Raw genomic sequence first — 22771 nt, 5'->3', positions numbered from 1 at the left:
CTCTGAAGGTAGCCCGCCTCCACCCCTCTCCAGCGGAGAGAGCCTGGGCACGGGGCCTCGCCCCTCTTTGTGCCTTGCAAGGTTGTTCTGAGGATTAGGTGAGTTAACTCCTGTAAAACACAGAATGAGGAGTGGAACACATAGTGAGTGCTCAATTCATGCCAGCCATTATTATTAGCTCTTTTTACTGCTGCAGCAAGGTGTTGAAGATATATATTGTTGAAGTGAAAAAAAAAAAAGCAAGATACAGAACCATGTATCATACAAAGGGTTTGCACAAACGTATTCTGATAAGTGCTAAGGATGTGTCTGCGGATACCTGGTGGGTACATCTGAGCAAGGGGGCTTAGAAGGAAGGAGGCAGGCAGGTGACTTTCACTTTTTCTCCTCATATTCTCGTAGTTGTTGGGTTTTTTTTTTAACTCTGCAGCTGTATATTTTTATATAAATGAAATTATGAAAAATAGTTTAGAAAGTCCATCAGTACTATCTAGTAATGTCAATTAAAATATTTCAATATAATTTTTTTCATAATTTTCTTCACCTTTAAGTTTGGAGGTATTTAGAAACTTTCCTTGGAGTAAAGAAACGTGTCTGAAGTCCAACAATTCATTCCATTTTCACTTCTTTTGCTTATGTTCTATTCAAATAAGAGTTTTGTTAAATCACAAGCTATTTTGAAATTATTCTACTTGTTCCTCCATCTCTACATATGCATAGAATTGTCTGGAATGCTGTTCACTCACCAAATATAAACAATGCATTTGGTTCATTGGTTACTGATTTAATTGTACTTTTAAAAGCATTGCTCATTTATTATAATGAGCAGTTTTATAAAGACAATTAAATAATTTCTAAAAATCAGAGGTATCAGTTTTATGTTTAGAAATAAACACAATACACAACATTAATCTTTCCCAGGGATTCAGGAAGCTTAACTTCTTCAGGACAACCATGATGAACGTCCGTAGATGCTGTGCGGTAGACATTGCTCATGAAAGAGGAGGCAAGTCACCACTGAGTGAGGATGCAGGGAACATTTTCAGTGATTATCAAATATTAACATATAATCTGTCAAACTGCCCCCCCTGTTTTTAACAAGCGGAGGCTCTTTATGTTTAACTAAAGATTTTGATGAATTGAATTGAATTGAATTGAATTTGTATTTATCAATAGTTTACCCTGACCGGTTGAGAATCATTAATATTGTACAGAGCTGGAGCGTGGTTGCTTTGATCATCAATTTAATGCACCTTTTCCATTTCTCAGTGATTACACACCGCCATCATCAATCAGATAAGAACACAAATCAGGAGAGAACTTGGAGTCCCCTAGTAAATACTTTATGAAGCCAATGTGAGCTTGCCAACTAGACTGTCATCTCTGCAGAAGATAGGTTTCCAAGGAGTGATTGTATTATACAGTACTTAGTACATAGTGCCCCTCAGGATATGATAATTGTCTGTGTACAAGAAAATACAAATTTTGAAGAAACAGCAACTAAGCTTATTACCAAGTCTTTAAATTTTGCAAAGTGCAGGAGCTAAAAATGGATTTTACATTTTTAAATTGTTGAAAAAAATCAAAAGAAGAATAGCATTTCATATCACGTGAAAGTTACATGAAATTCAAATTTCCTGTCCCTGAATAAAGTTGTATTGGAACACAGCATGGTCATTTGTTTACATACCATCTACAGTTGTTTTTGTGCCAAAAGCGCTGAGCTGAGTAGTTGTGAGAGACCTTAAAGGCATGCAATGATGAAAATATTTACTGTCTGACTTTTTATAGGAAAGTTTGCTGACCTCTGCTTAGGGGTTAGATTCAGGGAGCATGTCTGTTTGCTTGTTGATGGATGTGCTTTTGTGTTAGACTTACACCTGGCCTGTGATGTGGTCATCACAAGCTGTGGAAGTATAATACTCCATATTCTTCTGCTTTCCTCATTTCTTTCCCCAAATCAGAAGAATGTTAGTGTGTGAGAAAATTAGATTATTGGAGAGATGATGAGAAATATCATTGTAAGAAATAGAAAGATCCACGTTTTGCCTCCCAAAGTTATGGATTTCTAATCTCATTTGAAGACTTAAAATAACATTAGTACTGTTCCTGTATTCTAAAATTTGTAGTTATTTCCTCTTTGAGTCTGAGAAATCTTTTGAGTAGCAGAAATCTTTTATTCTTGTGACTCATTATAAAACACAGTGCCATATCAGGTGGGCCCTTTGTTCAGTGGCATTATCACACTGATGGGTTCCATTGGATTTGTACTTGCATTTGACTATCATCAGGATGTGATGAACAATTGGAGAGTAGGAAATACCTTTTGTAGAAGGCCTAGGGTATCCCGTACACTTGCCCTAACAGTTGAATTAATCAACATTTATGGCGGATGGATGCTGAGCCTCCTACCTCCTATAATATATATGAAAAATTGAAATAAGTATAAAAGCCATACTGCTACCAGTAAAAAGAAAATGTTAACAACAGTATCATAAAATATTATTAAATTGAAAATGAGTCATTTTGATTTGGAATTCCTACTGTGTACATGACTGACCTCAGTTGTCCACTCTTGTTTTGTTCTGTTTCAGAGGTTGAAGGCTGCGCTGACTCACCACCCTGCTGCCATGTCAAATGGGAATATGAACACCATGGGACACATGATGGAAATGATGGGCTCCCGGCAAGACCAGACGCCACATCATCACATGCACTCACACCCGCATCAGCACCAGACACTGCCAGCCCATCACCCCTACCCACACCAGCACCAGCACCCAGCACACCATCCTCATCCTCAACCCCATCACCAGCAGAACCACCCGCATCATCACTCCCACTCCCACCTTCATGCACACCCAGCACATCACCAGACCTCGCCACACCCACCCCTGCACTCCGGCAACCAAGCACAGGTAGACCTTTTTCGTCATATCTTTTCCGCTTCTCACTAACCGTGCAAGCTCTAATGTTGGCCTCATTGGTAGCAGCCTTGTTCGACAAACCCAAGTGTTCTGTGTGACTCTCTGGGGGCCTCTGTTCATTTCCTAGGAGGTAACAGTTACCCATAAGACCCTACCGGATCATAGTTTTTATAACTAATATGGTAAATCTCAGGTTTAGTTTCTAGGGGCAAATGTAAACTTCAAGTTCTCCAAAATCTATTTTTGTAGCATGTTACAGAGTTAACCCTAAAAAAGTAATACAAGTGGGAGGATTAAGAAGATTAAAGCATGTGAAGAAAGATGTGACTAAAGAAGGAGGAAAATAAGTTAATTCTAACCATGGTTCTAGCTGTAGTGCTTTAGAACACCATAGAGAGTCGACTTTGTCACCTGCAAAATGGAACTTAAATACAATGGGCAATCTTCTGAATAACAGCAAATGTTAAAAATGCAAAGAGTAACAATTTCAGGCAGACAAAGAAGCTCGATAATGGATGTTTGGGCGTTAAGGTGCTGTATAAATGCTTAAGAGAGGTGACTCATCCCACCCAATGTGAAATGCGTTGGAAGGAGCAGACAGAGAGCCAAGCTCTGTAGATGATCAGTTCAAGAGAAAGGCCAGATCCCAGGGGTGGAGAGTCACCAGGAGTGGTTGGAAAGAAAGCCAGCATTTAGACTCAACTGGAAGAGGGTTGGGGGACCAGCAGACATTACATCACCCCTCCCAAGAAGAGAGGCGGGTCCATGTACCCGAGTGAGTTTCAGTAGGTGGATGAAGGGTATGTCTAGGCGCATGGCTAGCCCCAGACACTTTGGACCTTCAAGCAGGATGACCTCTGTCAGTTCCCTCCACCCATTCCATACTGCCAGGTTCCAACCAACTGGGTCAGAATGGTTGGGATCGCCCAATAACACTTATTCACCATCTCTGCCACCGTCTGCCTCTGTACCTCTCACTAGACAGCTTCTAGAGCTCTTGCACCTCGTCCTCCAATACACACCAAACCTGGACAGCCATCCACAAAATGGGTCATCGATAAGCAACTCTAATCTAGTCAGTAGATAAGCGTATTCATTAGGTAAGCTGACTTTTGCGAAAGTTCTTAGAGGCACTCTATATAGCGAGTAAGAGTGCAGGCTTTGGAGTGAGAAAGCTTTCATTCTTTTCCCACCTTACTTGTTGTGTGACTGTGGCCAGTAGATGAACCTCCCTAAGCCTCAATTTTCCCATCTGCAGAACGGGGTAATAATAGACTAAGCTCATAGACTCTTAGGAGTATTAAGTAAGAGAATGTTTAGCCCTCGACACAGTTTTCAATACACATTAGCCACTATTAATTCCGAACTGAAGTAATGTGATAGAAGTTTAGTAAGTAGTTTAGCAATGAAGTGCTATCCAAGGCACTTTTTTTGTCAAATGCCCTAGTACAACATGCATTTAGAAGAGAGAAAGAAAACTACAAGATTAAAGATAGGCAGGTAGATTCACATGTGTACTTGTTTTTTAAGGAAATGGATAGGGTCTAGTTTTGGTTGCCATTATGGGCAAGTTACTTCACAGATAAGTTTAACAGTTTGTTAAATATAACAGCCATTCATTAGCTAATTACCAACTAGCCAGTTGTCCTTCATTTCAAGTCAGTAAGTGGCCAATTGTATATGCAATTACTTAATTGCTTTTATAATTGGTTGCCTTTTTATCCTATACTACTAAAAAGAAAGAGTCCAGGTTGGTCTTGTTGGAATTTGAATGAGATCATTTAGACAATATTCAAAATGCCACTCTTAAATTGTATTCACTTGGTTGATTACAGGAGATTCTTGTCATGTACCCTCATTGTATGATTGTCAGAGTAACAGGAGTGGAAGTTTATTAAGGTCATCCTAACTCTGAGATTCTAAGATGACTTGGAATAAATTCTATCTTTTTGAAATCACAGTTAATTATTTTTGATCAAAATTTTCAAAGCATCTATGTCAATAGAATACCATTTTATTTATTTATTTATTGACATATAGTTGATTTAAATATTGTGTTAGTTTCAAGTGTACAACAAAGTGATTTGATATATATCTTTATTTTTTAAAATCTTTTCCATTATAGCTTATTACAAGATATTGAATATAATTCCCTGTACTATACAATAAATCCTTGTTTTTTATTTTATATATGGTAGTGTGCATCCATTAATCCCATACTCCCAATTTATCCCTCCCCTTCCCCGATAGAATGTGATTTTAAAAAGAAAATAATTACCAGAGACACAAATTCTGGTCTTAAGGTTGCATTTCCAATTTCTCTTGGTTTCTTGTGATTCTCTTGCATATAAGGATGTGATTTCAGAGTCCTGGTATCACTCCTTGGCCACCAGGGGTTTCTCTTAGCCAACCATACCTTGAACCCCGAACTTGGATGGAGCATGAAACCACCACATAACTTAGCCCTGTGGGTGAAGGTGCAGGAAGAGCGTCAGGGGATAAAGGTTGGCTGAAGTTAGGGTAGGAGAATACAGTATTGAAAAAGAGGCTCCTGCAATGGAGATTAAAATCTAGTTCTGCCTACTTGAGAGTCTTGCCCAGGGCTGGCAATGAGAGATCACTAATTCACAAAAAGAAATGGTAAAGGCAAACATAGCCAAGCTAGCGTGTTCTTTCCTAGTGCTTTGCTTTGCAGTGGTTAGCTCAGAAGTTAGCATCTGAAATATCTAGTGCTAAACGTTTGCCAATAACAAGGATTACATCCTTAGTAACCACTCTGGTGAGTAAGATCTTAGACAGTTTATTTTGTTATTCCTCTGTGATCGGGAGGAAAGGAATTGCCAATAAACAGTTTTAGAAAATGTCTTTGCTTTAAAGAAAATTACTGAGATGCGGTCCAACCTCAGTCCTCAGTCTGATTATTTTACAGTTAGTCATGTAGGGTTTGATAGAGTTTAGGTTGAAAATGTATCACCATCAGTCAGCTGATGTCAACCAGGGGCCATTATTAGTGCAATTACAGTCATTCTGATTGATTTCAATCATAGGGTTGGAATGTGGTAGAAAAGGTTGCTGGGTTTCATTTTAGAAACTTTTTGCCTGTTATTTCTGCAGGTTAAATGTCTCTTGTAAAACAACTTTATAGGTATTCCAGCTATAAGCCTGAGTGATTGAGCAATGAGGGGGAAGGGAAAAAAAAAGAAACAACACTCTTTATTGCAAATGAAGAAAGGGGAAGGAGTGAAGTGCATTAGGGAAGCATTAGGTGTCCAGACACATAAAGCCTCAGTTGTAGAAATTTCACTAGGTGCTGAGTGCCTGTCGCATGAAGGGAAATAAAGCTATATGAGTGGGGGTCCCTAAAACCTTAGATGTTGCTGAGCCCCATGCAGACCTTACAAGGAATCTATACGTGTAGTAAAACTTTTTAATAAAGTGCTTTGCCACTCCTAGGATTTCTTTATAATGTAAGTATATGGGGATATCCAACTATCCCTCCCTGTCCCATAGACACGGTGCATAACAGGAATTGGTGCTGCTTCCGGCATGGGCCGTCAAAGGTCCCACTTCTCCATCACCTGGAAAAGCCTCCTGTAACTCCTTTGACCTTGGTCAAGCTCCAAGGAAGAGGCAGACCCATATGGAGTTTGCCGGTCCATCTAGTCCTTTGCATTAAGAACTGTGAAACTGTGACAAAAGTATTTGAGCTGCTTTCCAGGCTTCATGGGGTTCTTTTGATAGGAGTCACAGAGGGGATGCTGCCCCAGAGGTGTGTTCTACAAACACAGTTTTGACACTATTCGAATGAAAGGCATTCACAACGTGCCCAGGAGTTTTCTGCAGATGACAGAAGACCCATCAGTAGGATGACAGTCACCCTGACATCTCTGTCTTCACCTGTTCGCCATACATTGGCATTTAAGCTTTTAAAAGGCATCTTAAAACATTTTTAACGTCTGAGGAGGAAAAAAATGTTTCCTCTATCATGATTCAGCCAAATGCCAGTCAGGGATTTAAAAAAAAAAAAAAAAAAAACACCGACTTGACTCTCTTTTTCACAAGCCACCCCTATATCTTGCCAAAATATCATAGAAGATAGCTCGGCGATGCTCTTCCTCTTCACGAGCGTGATTTCATTGTTGGCTTCATTCTTAGAAAACCAGTTTGATATGCTCACTAAAGCAACTCTCTGCGCTTTGCATTTCTGCACGGTACCCAACATGTCCCTTCTCTCTCCCCGTCACACCCTCCCTCTATTTCCCCTGCAGGTTTCACCAGCGACACAACAGATGCAGCCAACCCAGACAATACAGCCGCCCCAGCCCACAGGGGGGCGCCGGCGCAGGGTGGTGGACGAGGATCCCGACGAGAGGCGGCGGAAATTTCTGGAACGGAACCGGGCGGCCGCCACCCGCTGCAGACAGAAGAGGAAGGTCTGGGTGATGTCACTGGAAAAGAAAGCAGAAGAACTCACCCAGACAAACATGCAACTTCAGGTGCAGGCCACTGTCTCTTTCCCCAGGACTCAAAGGCCCTGTGTAGCGCTGGCATTTCCTGTCCCGGCAGGCACTGGTTGACCTAAGCAGTAACACCCACATTAGCCCAGGGGCAACTGCAGGCTTACTCCTCAAGCTTTATTAATTCTGAGACATTCTACAAAACAAAACAACCATTCAGCTTTAAATTAATCTGCTCTGAGCAAGGAGATCCTGCTCAACTAAGTTACAGGGCTGGGAGCCGAACTTTGGTCAGAGGTTCAGCCTCCTGTTCAGCATCTGCTTGTGTGTTTAAGCTCTCTGGCTCTCAGTTTCCTCATCTATAAAATGGGAAGAATAACCTCATAAAGTTGTTGGGAGGAATAAATGAACTAATGTCTACAAAGCCGTTTGCACAGTGCCTGGCACATAATAAATCTTCAACTGAAAGGCGTCTATTTATGTTCAGTGGGTGAGGGGGTTGCTTCAGCTTACACTAAATGATCTGTATTTTGGTTTAATAGAGGAAGGAAAGGTTGGTGTTTGTGATTTTGCTCCACAAGAAAAGGCATGTTTCCATCTCATTTTCAAACTCGACAAGATGGGAATCTTGCAAGATTTTTGCTTCTCATTGAGTGGCTCAGTGGCTGGGGAAGGGGGGGGGTGGTCATTTTATAACAAGGCCATTTCTAGGACTGTTTGAGAAACTCGGGTTCCTGGGGCTTCTTCAAGGGACTTCATGCTGTACAAATGATGGAGTTCAGGGCATTTGTTCTAATGCAAAAAGGAGTGCACTGTTCGCCAGCAGAAGAAAAAGCAAGTATTAGATAGGTGACAACAGTCCAGGGGTAGTAGTAAAAATGGTGGATTATAGCCCAGTGCTTCCAGGAGCAGAGAATGACCGAAGAGTGGAGTGAAGGCGGGGGCAGGGGGTGAGAGCGCCCCCCAAAGGAAGAATCTGCTCCTCATTAGTTCATGGGTCACCTTTATCCCCTCGATTCTCTGTGCGTCCTTAGAAAGGAGTGATTAGGGTGCCAAACCTTCAAAGCCTTTGCATATTCAATTCCATTCGATGGAAATGTCCTTGGGGCATCCAGTGTGCAAACTGAAGGAATACAAAGGAAGTTTGTGTTCTATATGGACCTGACTGTCATAATTTATGGATGTTCACTTCCCCCCATGTTTATCATTCTTTTTATGATAGACATGAGAAAGAAACTGGGAAACATACATAGCAGATACGGGGGAAACAAGATCATAATTCTCCCCACTAATTCGTATGCTACACAAAGGTGGGGACTGTGTTTTGTTACCCTCTCCCCCAAGCACCTACTCCCTTTCTCTAGTGTCAGGTCTAGTATGGGGAGTTCCTGAGTATCTATCCTCAAATATCTGTTTGTTGAATAAATGAATGAGCTCCCCATCTCTGGAGTGTCCAAGAACTGGCTGCCTGACCACTTGGCAAGAATGTGATTGAAGGGAATCAAGCCACAGGGGGATGGCTGGGCTCACACACTTCCGAAGCCACTCTCACTCAAAAGTCTGTCATTCTAGAATCTGGCAGGCATGTATTATGTGAGAACGTTTTAGGTAGAACCCAAGTTTTGGGGTATATACTTTTAATATTAATAATAGTCACATTTTAATTTTTATATGTATTGAAAAATGTGATTAGAATGCCAAACCTTCAATTTCACAGATATTTTTGGTAAGGATGAGGCTAAATCATCAAAACTGAGTTAATTTGTACAAACGTGTTAAGTAAATAAAAGTTCTGGGGTATGTGACCTAGCAAATATTACAGCAGTGGTTTTGTAAGGACTTAAGTGTGAGAACCTCTGGAATTTGCTGCCAGTTCCGAGGTCTGCAAGAGGACCACGAACGTGTGCAGGACTTCTCAGCCTTGGCACTGTTACTTTCGGGCTCAGTAATTCTTTGTTGTCTCCTGTACATTGTAGATATTTAGCAGTATCCTTGGCCTCTACCCACTAGATACCAGTAGCACTCTCTACCTACCCCAGTTGTGACAACCAAAGACTTCTCCAGACATTGCCAGTGTTCCCTGTCGGGGGCAACGTCAGCCCTGGTTGAGAACCACTGACTTAGACCAAGGAGCCATGAGTAGCTTCCTGATACGGAGTCAGATGCCAACACATTTTAAAATGAGTTTTAACTAAAATGAGTCCTTGTAGGATGACTCCAGAGTATTAATTGTCATCCTAGAGCATGAAGACATGGAGGGGGTCACAGCAGAAACCAGGAAAAGTAAAGATACTGGTTTGCTTTGAGGTCAGATGTGTGCATGACTTGATAAATGCACATATATGATAGCTTTTACCATAGAAGGTAAGCTTAACCTTTATGAGAACCTAATCTATTCATATTCACATTTTTAGGGCCCAAATAGCTAAGGATAAGAGATGCTAGAATTCTAGCTCCTAAAAAACAGAAGGAAAAAAAAAAAAGTCCTATTAAGGCCATTCAACAGACACCAATAATTTGGGTTGTTAAAGCAGGGCCTGAGGAAGGGACAGTGTCTAAAAAGACTCATTGTTGGTGTTTTCCAGCCACTGCTTTGCTTCAGAGGGACAGAAACCACAAGGGCTCCATGTTTGCCCTGCACCAGGCCTTGTGATGCTGGATCGGATATGCGGATTCTGCTACCTTTGAATGACCCTTTCCCTCTCACTGGACCTTTGTCAAAAGAAAAAGGTGTCTCTCTTGAGGCTGGGCCAGTGAGCCAAATTTTAAGTAAACAGAAATAGAAGGTGCTAAACAAACAAACTCCAGCCAAACGGAATATCCAAGGTCTGGATGGCCAGCTGCCACGTTTGAGTTGTTTTTCAGCATAAAGCCTTCTAGTTAGGCTGCAGAGTTTCAGATTGGAAAAATCAGACCTAAGAAAACAGAATCAAACTCCCCAGACTTCATTTCCTCATCTCACAACAAATCTCTACCCAAGAGGTCAACACAGGTATAGGAATTGGGGCCCTATTAGAAACCACCCGATCTGACATTTTATTTGGGAGAAACTGAGGCTCGGAGGATGTGAGGAGTCTTCCTGAAAGTCACACCACCAGCGAGTAGCAGGGTAAGGACCCGAGCAAGTCTTCTCTTGCCCTAGCCCACTGCTCTGCGAGCCTTCATTCTAGAAAGTTCTTAAACTATGAAGGCATCCACATTCTCTTCTCTGACAGAGTGGCTAAGACCGACTCTAAATTCATCAGCTGCTAATGCAGTGCTCAGTAGATTGTTTGTGTTCCGTAAATATCATGGAAATCATCTGGTCACCCGTGGAAATAACTGCTTTCTTTTTCAGTGCAAAGACACATGGCCTCAGTCGCTGCTGAAATTTTAGACACATGAGCCCAGGTTTGGGACTTGGCAAGAGAATAGGCCAGATGGGAACTGTTGCTTTACAAATCGAAAGTCCTTTGTTTTAGAATGAACCAAACCTGGCCTCAGCTAATCTACACATCACCAGCCCCCAACCCCATCCCACAATGTTGCAGGGCCCATTTTGATAATTATTTTTTTGGCACAGACTACTACTTGCATCCAAAAGCATTCTGAGTTTATCATATTAACAAAATGACATTCCCCGAAGCCAAAAAGTGCAAATGTAGCTATTAGGGACTCCTTGGAGTGCTTGTTTAGAGTATGTTATTACAGTATTGAATGACTCTATAGGGGTGCTACTTCATCTCAAGGCAACCTTACGGGTTTCAGAACAGACTGATCTCACTGCGTCAATGTTCTTACGGTCCCTACTTAAATGGCTAACCTTTTTAGAGTAGCAAACCCAAACGAGTTTAGAAAAAAACTAAAAAATGAAGGGCTGATTTCAGCAAGAGAATCAATGCTGATTGTTAATATTTTGCTTTTGCAAAATGTGCTTTTATATAAAAGACCTATAGCTATTATTATAACCTACAGAGGGGAGTAAAAAAAAATTGGTGATTTGTTTCAATTCGTAAAGCAAGGTAATTGAGAGTAAGAAAATGCCTCCAGAAGTCCTGGTTTTTATTTCCCAGGCCACTTTTGATTTCTTTCATGCATTTTGAACGTTTGCTGTTTGGTAGTTCTCTTCCAAAGCATATTTAAGGCAATCTCTATTTATGTTACCTTGAAGGGGGGTTTTATTTAAAATACAGTCTAGTATTTGTGCATTTCCTACATCAGTCTATCAATACGGAATCTTTAAGATGATCGTGCATGTGCACAGCACATGATTCACTCCACTTTCTCTAGAGAAGGAATTCTTGACCTCTTTTAACCCAAAGGCTCCCTTGTGGAGTCTGATGAGGGCTCTATAAACTCTCACAATATGGACATATATATGGACTCAGACTTGTGAACTGAAGTGAAACTGTACATGTTGCTTTAGAATCTGCCCTGATAAGATTTGGAAGTCCAGGAGAGGCTCCCTTAGGAAATATGACTTGATATATAAGCCTGTTTGAGAATACCAAAAGCAGTTAACTAGTGAATAAAAAATCAAGGTGGAGACCTTTATTAGATTATTAGGTAATTAGCATTCTCAATGAAAGGCAACTCGTAGAATAAAAAGCTGTCTTGCAAGAAGTAAGTAGAAAACTAGTCCAGCCATCTTGTTTTTCACCAGGTTGGTGTGGCAATTTAGGAAGCCAAACCCTATTATTCTCAACCCTCAGTTAAGAGTTCCTTTTTCTGCTGGAAGCTGCCCCATGAATTTCTGTTGTTTCTGTGGCCATTAGTCTTTTTAGTCCTTATCAGCATCATAGTTCAGTGTGCAGGATCTAATAAACAAGAAGTTGATTGCTCTTGTCTATGAAAAATATTATTGGCATTCATTTTCCAACCATAACGTAGCTAAATAACATAATTCCTAATATATTACATTAAAAATATGTTCATATTCACATATATTTTTAAATGACAGTTATCATGATGCTCTCTAGGTTTATAAACTTTTACAGACCCTCAAAACTCCCAGGACCTCAGTTTCAATACTTAGAATGTATTAATAAAGCGCTTTGCTATCCAGAGACAAAAATGCCACCAAAGTCATCTGTTTTGTATGGGGCTTTGGTTATTGGTTAACAACATATGCTGTTCATAGCAGTGATTGGTGCTGTTTTATTGTAGCCTCTCGAAAGCAAAACGTTTATTGTGAAATGGTTTGGGGTGTATCAAGAATTGTAGGCTCCTTGCAATTGTAGAAACACAAAGAATGGAATTCAAAGTGTTTCTTTTAAAGCAGGAGCAATGTGTACTTCGTGCCTGGGAGATGGAACACTGCCTAGAAAAGGTGTGACTGCCCAGGACATAGTGGGGGAAGAAATGGAGACTAAAATCAACCCCTCCAAGGCGGCCACCAAGTGAGATTTTTCTTTTCTTTCAGAAGTATAAGAAAGCAAGAAAATCCTGTTTTGTTTTGTTGTTTTAAATACTTTCCTCGTTTGTTTCCTAGGTCACAGAAGAAAAGTGTGGCTGGATTCACTAACAATTGGAGCTTGACTCCACTTTCTTAGAACCTTTGTCTGCATTATCTGCAGCTGGCAGTTTCTGCTTAGGGTCCAGGTGTTGAGCAGTGGTGATTTCAGAAAAGTCTTATCTCTATAGTTCAAATACAAATAATATCACATTTCATTTTGAGGCCAAATATCTATACATTCACACATCTTAGCTTTCTTTTTCTCCTTCTTTGTTTTGTTTTTGCCTGTTTGTTGTTTTTAACCAGGGGTTGCCTAAAAGTAACTTTCTTTTACCAGGCTACTTTAAGCAGAGGGAGAGACGAGAAAAGCAAGGCAGGCTGTCTGAATTTAAATGGGCAGAAAATCACAGGGAAAAATTAGTGTTTAAGGCTATAATAAATTGTCCTATAAATAAAGTTGTCCCACTGACCTCCAGATTGACAAAGGTCACTTTCAGCTTTGACAAGGCCCCTTATCAACCACACTCATTTGGAGGAGGGAGGTGCAATTCATCTTCCTGAATGTCCTCAAATTTAAGAGCAATTTTCCTGTGAAAGTAAGTGATTTATTCATCATTAATGCTAATTTCTCAGGCATTTTTATTTTGTAAAGTTTGGAGAAGAATGAGAAAAGCCTTTGTAGATGAGATTTTTATTAATTTTTATTTATGCTACTCATTTGATTGCTTATAATATATTTCGCAAATGAATTTGAAAGTAGATATTCTCTGAAACCAGTTTGAAACAAAAAAATTTTTTAATTAACTTCTAGAATCCCCAGCTTACTTTTCTAGGTGATAAATACATGCCTGAAAAGCCAAGTTCACATTGAAAGTGTAGATACAACTTAATGACAGCAATGTTAAAACACCCTTTTCCGTGCACATGCGGAGTAGAATGCCTGGCAGCCACAAATGAACATTGGCCAGAGTGAGGGTATTATTTATCACAATTGTAAAATGGCTTATTTGAGACAGTGCTGCATTTAAAGTTTATTTTATCAGGTGGAAGTACCTTGGAACCATCTATATTCTACATTTATACAGCTGTCCCTTAGTATCAGCAGGGGATTGGTTCCAAGACTGGCCTCAGATACCACCATCTGCTGATGCTCAAGTCCCAGAGTCAGCCCTTTGTATCCATGGTCCCACATCCTCAGATTCAACCAACTGCTAATCATATTGTACTGTATCTATTGAAAAAATCCACATGTGATTGGATCTGCACGGTTCAGACCCATGCTGTCCAAGGCTCAACTGTATTTGTAGACAATGGTGCCAAGTACATTATTCCACAAAGCTATGAACCTCACTTTGCCAATTACTATATAAAGTGGAGATTTGAGGCACTTATCTAAGTAAATTTTTTAAACTCGCACACAATCCACAACCTAATATTAAAGGGAGGAAAGAGTTTATAGATTGAAATTAGCCCAACTAGTTAATGAGCCCATCAAATTAATTCAATCTTGGCCCCAATCTCTACTGCCCTTTGTCTGGCTGGGCTGACCTGATCCCACCAGTAGAAGACCAACATTTGCTTCCTAGCCTTCTACCAAGTGGCATCAGGCCGAGGGACATACTCTGTTGAGCTATAGCCCATTAAGAACTTCTTTTCGGAAATCCATCGTAGATGAGTTGGCTTACTCTGAGGGCATTTCAGTCTGAAGCCGCTCCTTCTGCTGCACAAGTCTTCCCAATGCCTCATGTTCACCTTCTGCTCATGATCAGTGTTAACCTGAGCTTGTAAGATGGTGTAAAGACGATTATTATGATAGCTAAATGTATTATTGAGTGCTTAGGGTGTGCTAGGCATTGTTCTGAATGTTTTGCATCTATTACCTCATTTAATCCTCACAACAACTCAAAGAACTTTGTACTATTTTCATCCCCCCCTAATAAAGAAGGATGCTGGAGCTTGGCTGGGGTATGTTACCTGCCCAGAGTCACCCTGTAAATGTCAAATGGAGAGTTCCATCCAAGTAACCTGGACCACAGTTCACCACCTGAACTCTGGGCTTCTAATGGGATTCAGCTCTTGAGTTAAAACTTAGTCTCTTCAGAAAGCCCCTGGTAAACATGAGGGCCAAACTGAAGGCAAGCTACAAATTTTCAGGTGAATCCTATTAAATAATATTATCAACGTCATTCAGACATAACAGAAGTGTGCCAGTTTCACTGCTGAAAGTGCACGGGGCCCCAGGGTTGTGTTCTCTGGTCTTCTTAACATGGCTTTGATACATCTCTTTCCAGAATGAAGTGTCCATGTTGAAAAACGAGGTGGCACAGCTGAAACAGTTGTTGTTAACGCATAAAGATTGCCCCATAACAGCCATGCAGAAAGAATCGCAAGGATATCTAAGTAAGTCATTGATTTTTTGCTGTTTTTGGTGTCCAGTTTTTTGCCGCTAATTTCACATTGGATTTTATTGAAAGAACAAAAGTAAAGTGTAGAATGTATACCCAGGTGGATATCACACTAGAATTCTTGTGTGGTGGCCAGACTTCAGCACCGGAGGGAGTTCTGTTCTGACCCCTATTCATCACATGCCCACCACCTCCTGGTAATTTCCAGCTAGACCTTCCCTGGCATTTGCCATTGTAAAATCCTATCAAATTCCAATTCTGCAGCCAGTTACCAGTGGGCTAGCAGTCTTCCAGAGAAATCTGTGGGCTAGGAAACGGTCTTTGGGTGCATCCTATCCAGTACGTCAGGATATGCTGCCTGGTATTCACCAGGTTGAAAAGCTAGCGACCTTGTCTCAGTTTACCAGTTTGTAAAGTGGATCCCTTTTTCTAGATCTCAATATCTGCACCTAGAGTGTCAGTAGGTTAAATGCTAATTGAGTAGGGGGCGGTGGGAGGAGCAGGGACTCATGGCTGAAGGTGAATTTCTTTTCAAATAATTTTTTAGATTGAGCAACACAGATTCTCCCACCACATGTGAGTATTTTTCCACATTTGATATATGGATGGCTATTTGAAAAGACAAGATGGAGAGTTCACACACCAGGACTCAACCACATCAAATCACGTTGCTGATCTTGAAAGCATGGCTTTGCTTGTAGCTATAAACTGGGAAGGCATAGCTTTGTGATGACAGTTTAAAATCAATTTTGAAATTAACCCTGGGAGAAAATATATGCGAAGTGCTTCTATTTCTAGTAAACATCTAGGAATGTTTTTTTGAGTAGTCCTCAAGTCCACCCAGGAGAGAGCTATATTGGTGTGCGTGTGTGTTTCTCCCTAGGTCCAGAGAGCAGCCCTCCTGCCAGTCCCGTCCCCACGTGCTCTCAGCAGCAAGTCATCCAGCATAACACCATCACCACTTCCTCAGCGGTCAGCGAAGTGGTGGGAAGCTCCACCCTCAGTCAGCTCACCACTCACAGAACAGACCTGAATCCCATTCTCTAAAGCCTGCCGGTCAGACCTTGCCTCCAAGAAGAGCTGTCGCATATCCTGCGTCCTTTCGTTTAAGGGCATTTTTAGAACTAACTCAGACCTGAAAGACTCCTCAGCCCTTCACAGACTGGCTTTCATTTTTATAGTTATTATGGAAATGTTGTCTTTTATACTTAGTTATATAAGAAAAAAAGGGAGTTATGCAATTAATAATCTATCAGCTTGGGAAATGCTTTGGTGCTTTTCTCCGATTTTCTGGTACCAGTTACTTGTTTATAAACTGAACTCTTTCTGTATATAGTCATGGTTTCATTCTTATCAGTCCAACCCTTTGCCTGAAACGTTGAATCCTGTTAAACCGCAGCTTTTAGCCAAAATGAGGCGTACCTAGATGTCCAATAAACAGATTGCAGGGGAACTGGGGGAGAAGTCTGATGATGCCATAACTCATGTTGAGTTTGTGCTGTGATGTCACCAGAATCCCAGATAAACACAGAACCTTTTCCACAACTGTGCTTCTCTTACTATAAAAACGTACAAGATCCATTGATGTCCAAATAAAACCACCAAGCATCTCATCACCTCTCCTCCTCCTCTTGGTCCACTTCCTCAAATGCCCAATTTTCCTTTCCATTTCCACTTTTACCTGGGCTCCCTGTTTACTCTTTATTTTTACTTTCTTCTGTTTTATTTCTCCCCCTTTAGCATTGCATGTAAAGAAGAAAATAATGTTTAAAGGAAAAAAAAGAAAGCTAATGTGGACCTAGCCATGGCTTCCCTTGCCTGTGACCTACAGCTGGAGTTCATTCGACTCCTACTTTTTGCAAAATAGTAACCAGGAGATGTTTAATGGGCCTGATTTAATGTTTTTAATAATCAGGGCAAATAAAAGGTGGCTTAGCCATAGGTGAAGCACTGTTGAATACCAGCTGTGGAGACACTAGGGAAGGGAGCTTTGTAAGCCTCAATTGTGAAAGTCCAAATTATAATGCGGGGCTATAACATCACACCCTCGAATTACAACTGGTTTTATATGGCCTGTCTATAATGTTGAAAATTCATGTACTATATAATAATTCAGAAGGGCTCTATTCACTACACAGATTACATTGTTCAGTCGTCAGCTGCTAATAGCCTAAGATTTATTATTATTTTTTTTCTTAAGCCTATGGAACCAGCTTTGCTGTTCTGGTGGGTGAAAGTAGACGAACTACTGGAGGAACAAAGAGAGAAAGAAAACCTAATGTTTCCATAGGGGTGCTTTCAGCCCTCCCACAACAGGTAAAGCGCTCTTTGGCTGCTGAAAGAATCCCATGGTAGGGCTACTCCACTCTTCTGAATAATTCTGATTTATATTTTCAGCAGCTTTCGTGGACTTGCCCATTATAAAAAGCAGACAGTCCCCAACCACAGTTGTGCCTCCTTGAAACAAGCCATTCTACTGTGCTAAGGTTTTAAAATCGCATCTCGCAAGTAACAGGGGCTAATGTTCTTCTGTAGCAGTCTAGGCAGGTGCTGGTGTTTCATCTCCATTTGAATGCTTGACCTCTGAACACGAGAGTGTGTGTGTGTGTGTGTGTGTGTGTGTGAAAGAGAGGGATTATGAGATTTAAAAGAATAGTATTTTACAAATGGTGTAGCTTTTATAAGAGTTCAGAAAAGGGAAGGATGTGTTTTTTTCTCTCACTATAGTGTAATAATCTATTTTGGAGAAGAAAAAGAAAATATAAGTGTCCTGAAGCATGGTTTTTATAACTAGTTTCAGTTTTATCCAATAACTTACTTTTTAAATCAGTATTTATCAACAATCTTTTCATGTATGCAGTGCTTTCAAAAGAAAGTTTTGAGTTTCTCAAAACTTGGATATATGGTCTAAAAAAATCAAAACAAAAGCAAAAGCAAAAAAAAAAAGAGAAAAGAGAAAAAAGAAAAAAATGCAAATGAAAAGGATTTTCTATTATATTTTAGACAAACATATCATTTTAAGTATTTTAAATACTGAATTCATAGTTGTTTTGTTTTGTTTTGAATCCCAGCCGTAATCGCTGAATGGTTTAACCTAGCTGGTTTTCTAAGAAGTTTAAGATTTAGCTACTAAAAAAGCAGTTAATATTCTTGTCTCTATTTCGAAATCAAAAATAATTTTTTCAAAACTCCTTCCTAGGACCATTTATGTGTCCCCCTAAAAAGGAGAAAGAGCTCATTGAAATATTTGTTTGGGTTTTTTAAATTTTTACTTTTTTTCTTTAAGTGAAAAATTCTTTACTGCATGCATAGCACTTAATGAAATGGATTTTTAAAAAATCCACTGGTGATATCAGAATGTCCAAGGAGTGGGCTGTCACTAAAATGATGGTTTACTTTACTTCTGTTCCACCTCTTGATTGAAATATTTAGTTGTTAAACCGAAAGCCTCTGCAGTTAAGAACTTGCCCAAGTTTTCTTAATTCAGCAACCTGACAGTTTGACTGACGTGCATTATGTATAGCTCAATTATGTCTGTTTTTTATGCTAAGCAGGCAAACCAACCACACACACACGTTAGCAAACGGGCCTCAACGTATAATTAGAATAAACTGTCTTCTTGTTATACTCGGGGCTTTAGGTATGTTCATTAGCAGTGTGGAAATACAATAAATGGAAGATGCCAGCGAGTTGTCAGAGCGTCTTGAAATCTTGGACAGAAAGGCTCATTGATCAAATCCAGCGCTCAGCTTATCAATATGAATTATTTCGCACGAAGGCCTAACTGTCACCCTACCGTAGAATAAGCCGTCTGCCTGAAATTCCCTCCTTCTTGTCCCACACTTTTTTGCCAGTCCGGGGAAACATCGCTTTCTGTCCCGTTCTCCTCTCCCGCTCAGTCACTGGGTCATCCATCCAGCTGTCCCCAGTACAATGGCAGTGACCGTCAGGGCCCCTGCCCTGAGGAGGGAAGGGCCGGCGGCGCTGCCTCGCCCACGCACACGAGGGCCTTTGGGGCAGGATCTGCCTCTGCAGTCGCTGCCAGCCTGCCTGGCGACGGCCCCACCCCCGCCTCCCGTGAGCGGAGTCAGCAGCCCAGATGGGTACACCTGATAGCGCTTCCACCAGGGGAGTCCTCACCTAAACTGAGGCGTTCACATCTTAATTGTTTCTCCTGAAGATACTTCTCAGCGTATGCCGGGACAGGTAGAGTGCAGATCCTGCCCGCGGATGCATGCGCCCGCGCGCCCGGCGTGAGGCCAGAGGCTTTCCCTTTACACTTCGCTCACCGCCCCACTCCCCTCCCCGTCAGCGTGTGCTAGGCGGCCTTCTCACGGCCTGTGGGGACGAGCAATCTGTTTGCAGTCACTGCGTGCATGCTTGTAATTAGGGGACTCACTCGGAGTAGTTGCTCTTTGGAGCCTATTCGTTCAATGAAATCAAACTCAGTGCTTGTTCTGAATCGAGGGGCATCCGTGGCGAATGTTCAGGTGGTTGTGGCCTGTTGGCTAAGTAAATTTTAGTGTGTTAGTTGAGTTTGTCATTCAGATCTTCAACCAGCTGCGATAAAAGACCAGCCTTTTGCTGGGGGAGGTTTTAAGCATCTGTAACTGCTAGAAAACTAGCCATCCAGTTAGGATAGAATGTGCTTCTTTCTGGTTAATAAAAACCATCTAAAAATATATATATGTATGTATGTGTGTATACAGTGGAATTCAAGGACCAAAGCAAAATCTGAACAGGAATCTATTAATTTAGAATTTTATAAGATATTTATTAATAAATGTTATTTTAAACATTCCATTTGAACAATATTCTTCTATAGAATCTACTTGTTTTTAAAGTATTAGTTCATAATAAACTACTCTAGTCGTGTGTATCTTCCTTTTTCAGGGTTTCAAATGGCTATTCTCCATCATTTGGTGGAAATGTTTGTTTAGATCTCTATGCATAGAAATTTCAAGGATTTTTTTTTATTGCTCTGTGAGTTATTTTTTAATCTATGTTCGGAACAGTTTTGAAACATCTATCTCTTTTCATTTTTAAAGTTAGCTGTTTCCTTTAGGAAGCAGAGTTCAGCTAAAGGGAATCAGTAACTATAACTGGAACAGCTTTCTTGTAAAAGTGTAAGAACAACTTCATCTCTGCTTCTCTCCACCCACCCCACCTTCCTGGAATGCCTTGCACTATTTAGCTTCCTTCGTGCTCTTCTTGTCTCTTCCCAAACAATGTGCAGTAGCTTTAAGCCATCCAAGTTCCATTATGCAGTATATCTGAGAAGGGAAAGGGAAGAACCCATTTAAATTGGAATAAAACCGTGCCTATGCGAACAATCGTAACTTAGAATCTCTCTTCTGCTTTGAAAATAATTTATATTTTGAAATTGCACTTTAGCGTTTCTAACCCATCAGTTTCTCTTGTTCTCTTTTGAACCTCCTCCCTGTCCTCAAACCTGCCTTCGATCTCCCCTTCCCAATTCCCCCACGCTTCCTCTAAGGCTCCGAGCTGCATCGTTTAAAAATACTTTACAGAGTATTTGCACCAGGTACCTTTGCGTGCGTTCACAGGTCGCATAGCCAAGACACGTTTCTCACGTCTGCCTAGGTGAAGCCTGCTACAGGAATGCCAAGGAGAAGAGCCAGTTTATACTCTTTACCCCTTTATTCATAGCATGCTTTTTAAAAAATATATATTATGCAACAGATGCGAGGCAACAGCTATGCTACGTTTAAGAATTTTCTATCTCATCCTTCAAACCAAAGTGTCCTGAATGAGCCAGGAGACTTACTCGTCTGTGCATCATGGTGCACGTGGGACTGTTGTCTTCACCTTCGTCTCTCTGGGCTGCTGAAAAAACAGTGGCCCTAACTATTTCATTCCTAGGTCTCAGAAATACTATGTTGCCTTGTACCATAATTAGGGACAGCACCTCTCTTTGACAATTATAATCTAAGAAAGGACAAGAAGACACTGAAGCAATAAACTTACAAGCAAAATTCAATACCAAAACAAAGGAAGAAAAAAAAACCCTAGCTCATCATGTTGTGAAAATAAAAAAGTGTATGTCCATTCAAAATATTTTACTATTTCTTGTGAAGTTTTTCAGTGATGTAATGCTTATAGCCAAATTGCTTAAAGAGTGTTTATATATTTTTTTCCTTATAAATTGTCTATTTTTTGAAAAAGCTATTTAACCACAAGTTGAAGAGGGGGGTAAGGCCAAATTGCCAGCATTTGTTAAAAGATTAATATTCTTAAGTGGCACTCTGATACCTTTCCAAGCTTATCATCAGAGCGGGAATCAATAATTATCAGCTGTTAGATTTAGACCAACTTACAATATCTAGCTCATTAGAAGCCAGGATTTAGAAAGCTCTTCTTAAGCCATTTAAGATTTTCTTACATTGAGTTTCATATGAGAGAATGTTATAGGATTTTTTTTTCAAAAACTGAATCATTTTAGCCTCAGGACTAAGAATGTGGAACCTGAATAAATTAGCTTTAAATACATCATTTAAATCTTATGCACAATAAGGTCACTCGAGTTTAGTTTGCTCCTTTAGGGTACTAAGACTGTAGATGCTACAGGAGCTGGTGAAGGGTGTCAGCAGTGCTGCAGTGGAGGGGGAGTCCGCGAAGCGACCCGTCCCCACCACCAGCCAGTAGAATGGAAGACCTGCTCGCCCTCTTTCCTTCTACGTTCTGCTAAATCACACTTGCCTCATAGAGAGAGGAGTTCTGCCTTTGAGGTTTGTCTTGGAGAAAAGATAAGCTTGAAATGTCCTCCCTGGAGAGGACATGGGGTTTGGGATCTTCTCAAAAGACCCAGAAACGTGGCTCAAACACAGTGTTCTAGGACAATTGGAATATAAATATTGTCCAAAAATAGAACTAAAAGAAAAAAAGTTTAGCATTGTGCAAAAGTAAGTGTTAACTAAGGAAGTCCTCAAAAAAGGTGCTGTCACTTTACGTTCTGGACTGGGGGGGGGGTTGTTTGTAATTGTAAACAGCAAAGCATTTGTGTTTGTCTGTCTATTTGTAAAGCAACCACCTTCCTTATTGGAAGGAGAAAAAAATTGGGGGGGACATACGTGTAAATACTTGCTGCAGCATTTAATATGTTTAATTTTATGTTAAGCTTTTTGTTGCATCGTGAACACATTTATTGTTACCAATGGACAATGAGTTCATTAATACTGTTCAACTAGGTCAGATTTTTACATCTCTTTCTAGCAAGAAGAGACAAGATTTTGTGCATTTGTACAAATGTTAATAATATCACTGCAATTCCAATATAATAAAGCACTCAAATGCAAATAATAGACGTACCCTTTGTATGATGAAATTTGGGTTTGGGGATAATGACATCTATTCTGCATAAGATCTCATTCATGCCTCATAAACCAAGGCTGACCATCACCTAGGGACAAAAGCAGGTAAGATTTTTCTCCTTCCCAGACCATAACTGCCCTCCCACTGCCTCTTCCATCCAACTTCCCAACTGAGGCCAAAAGTCTAACACATTCATCACAGCGGGTTGGCCACACA

At 40.5% G+C, this 22771-nt stretch overlaps 2 protein-coding genes across 7 annotated transcripts in view; one reads left to right on the top strand and one right to left on the bottom strand.

The window, feature by feature from the left end:
- Positions 1-22543, top strand: part of CREB5 (cAMP responsive element binding protein 5) — a 386168-nt gene extending 363625 nt beyond the window's left edge. For 4 of the 5 annotated variants that reach the window (XM_032483794.1, XM_014559964.2, XM_032483795.1 and 1 more), the window contains 4 exons: positions 2595-2918; positions 7196-7423; positions 15110-15218; positions 16107-22543. In XM_032483794.1, coding sequence (XP_032339685.1) covers positions 2595-2918; positions 7196-7423; positions 15110-15218; positions 16107-16270 — 825 coding nt within the window. In that variant the 3' untranslated portion in view covers positions 16271-22543. Of the gene's footprint in view, positions 1-2594; positions 2919-7195; positions 7424-15109; positions 15219-15770; positions 15800-16106 lie in introns of all 5 variants that reach the window. The other variant, XM_014559966.2, reaches the window with a different exon arrangement.
- Positions 1-22771, bottom strand: part of TRIL (TLR4 interactor with leucine rich repeats) — a 170670-nt gene that overhangs the window by 49622 nt on the left and 98277 nt on the right. The window lies entirely within an intron of this gene.

This window comes from Camelus ferus, chromosome 7, assembly GCF_009834535.1.
Source record: "Camelus ferus isolate YT-003-E chromosome 7, BCGSAC_Cfer_1.0, whole genome shotgun sequence".
Lineage (NCBI taxonomy): Eukaryota > Metazoa > Chordata > Mammalia > Artiodactyla > Camelidae > Camelus > Camelus ferus.
Note: the sequence above shows the minus strand (reverse complement) of the source record. Positions and strands in the feature narration are given on the sequence as shown.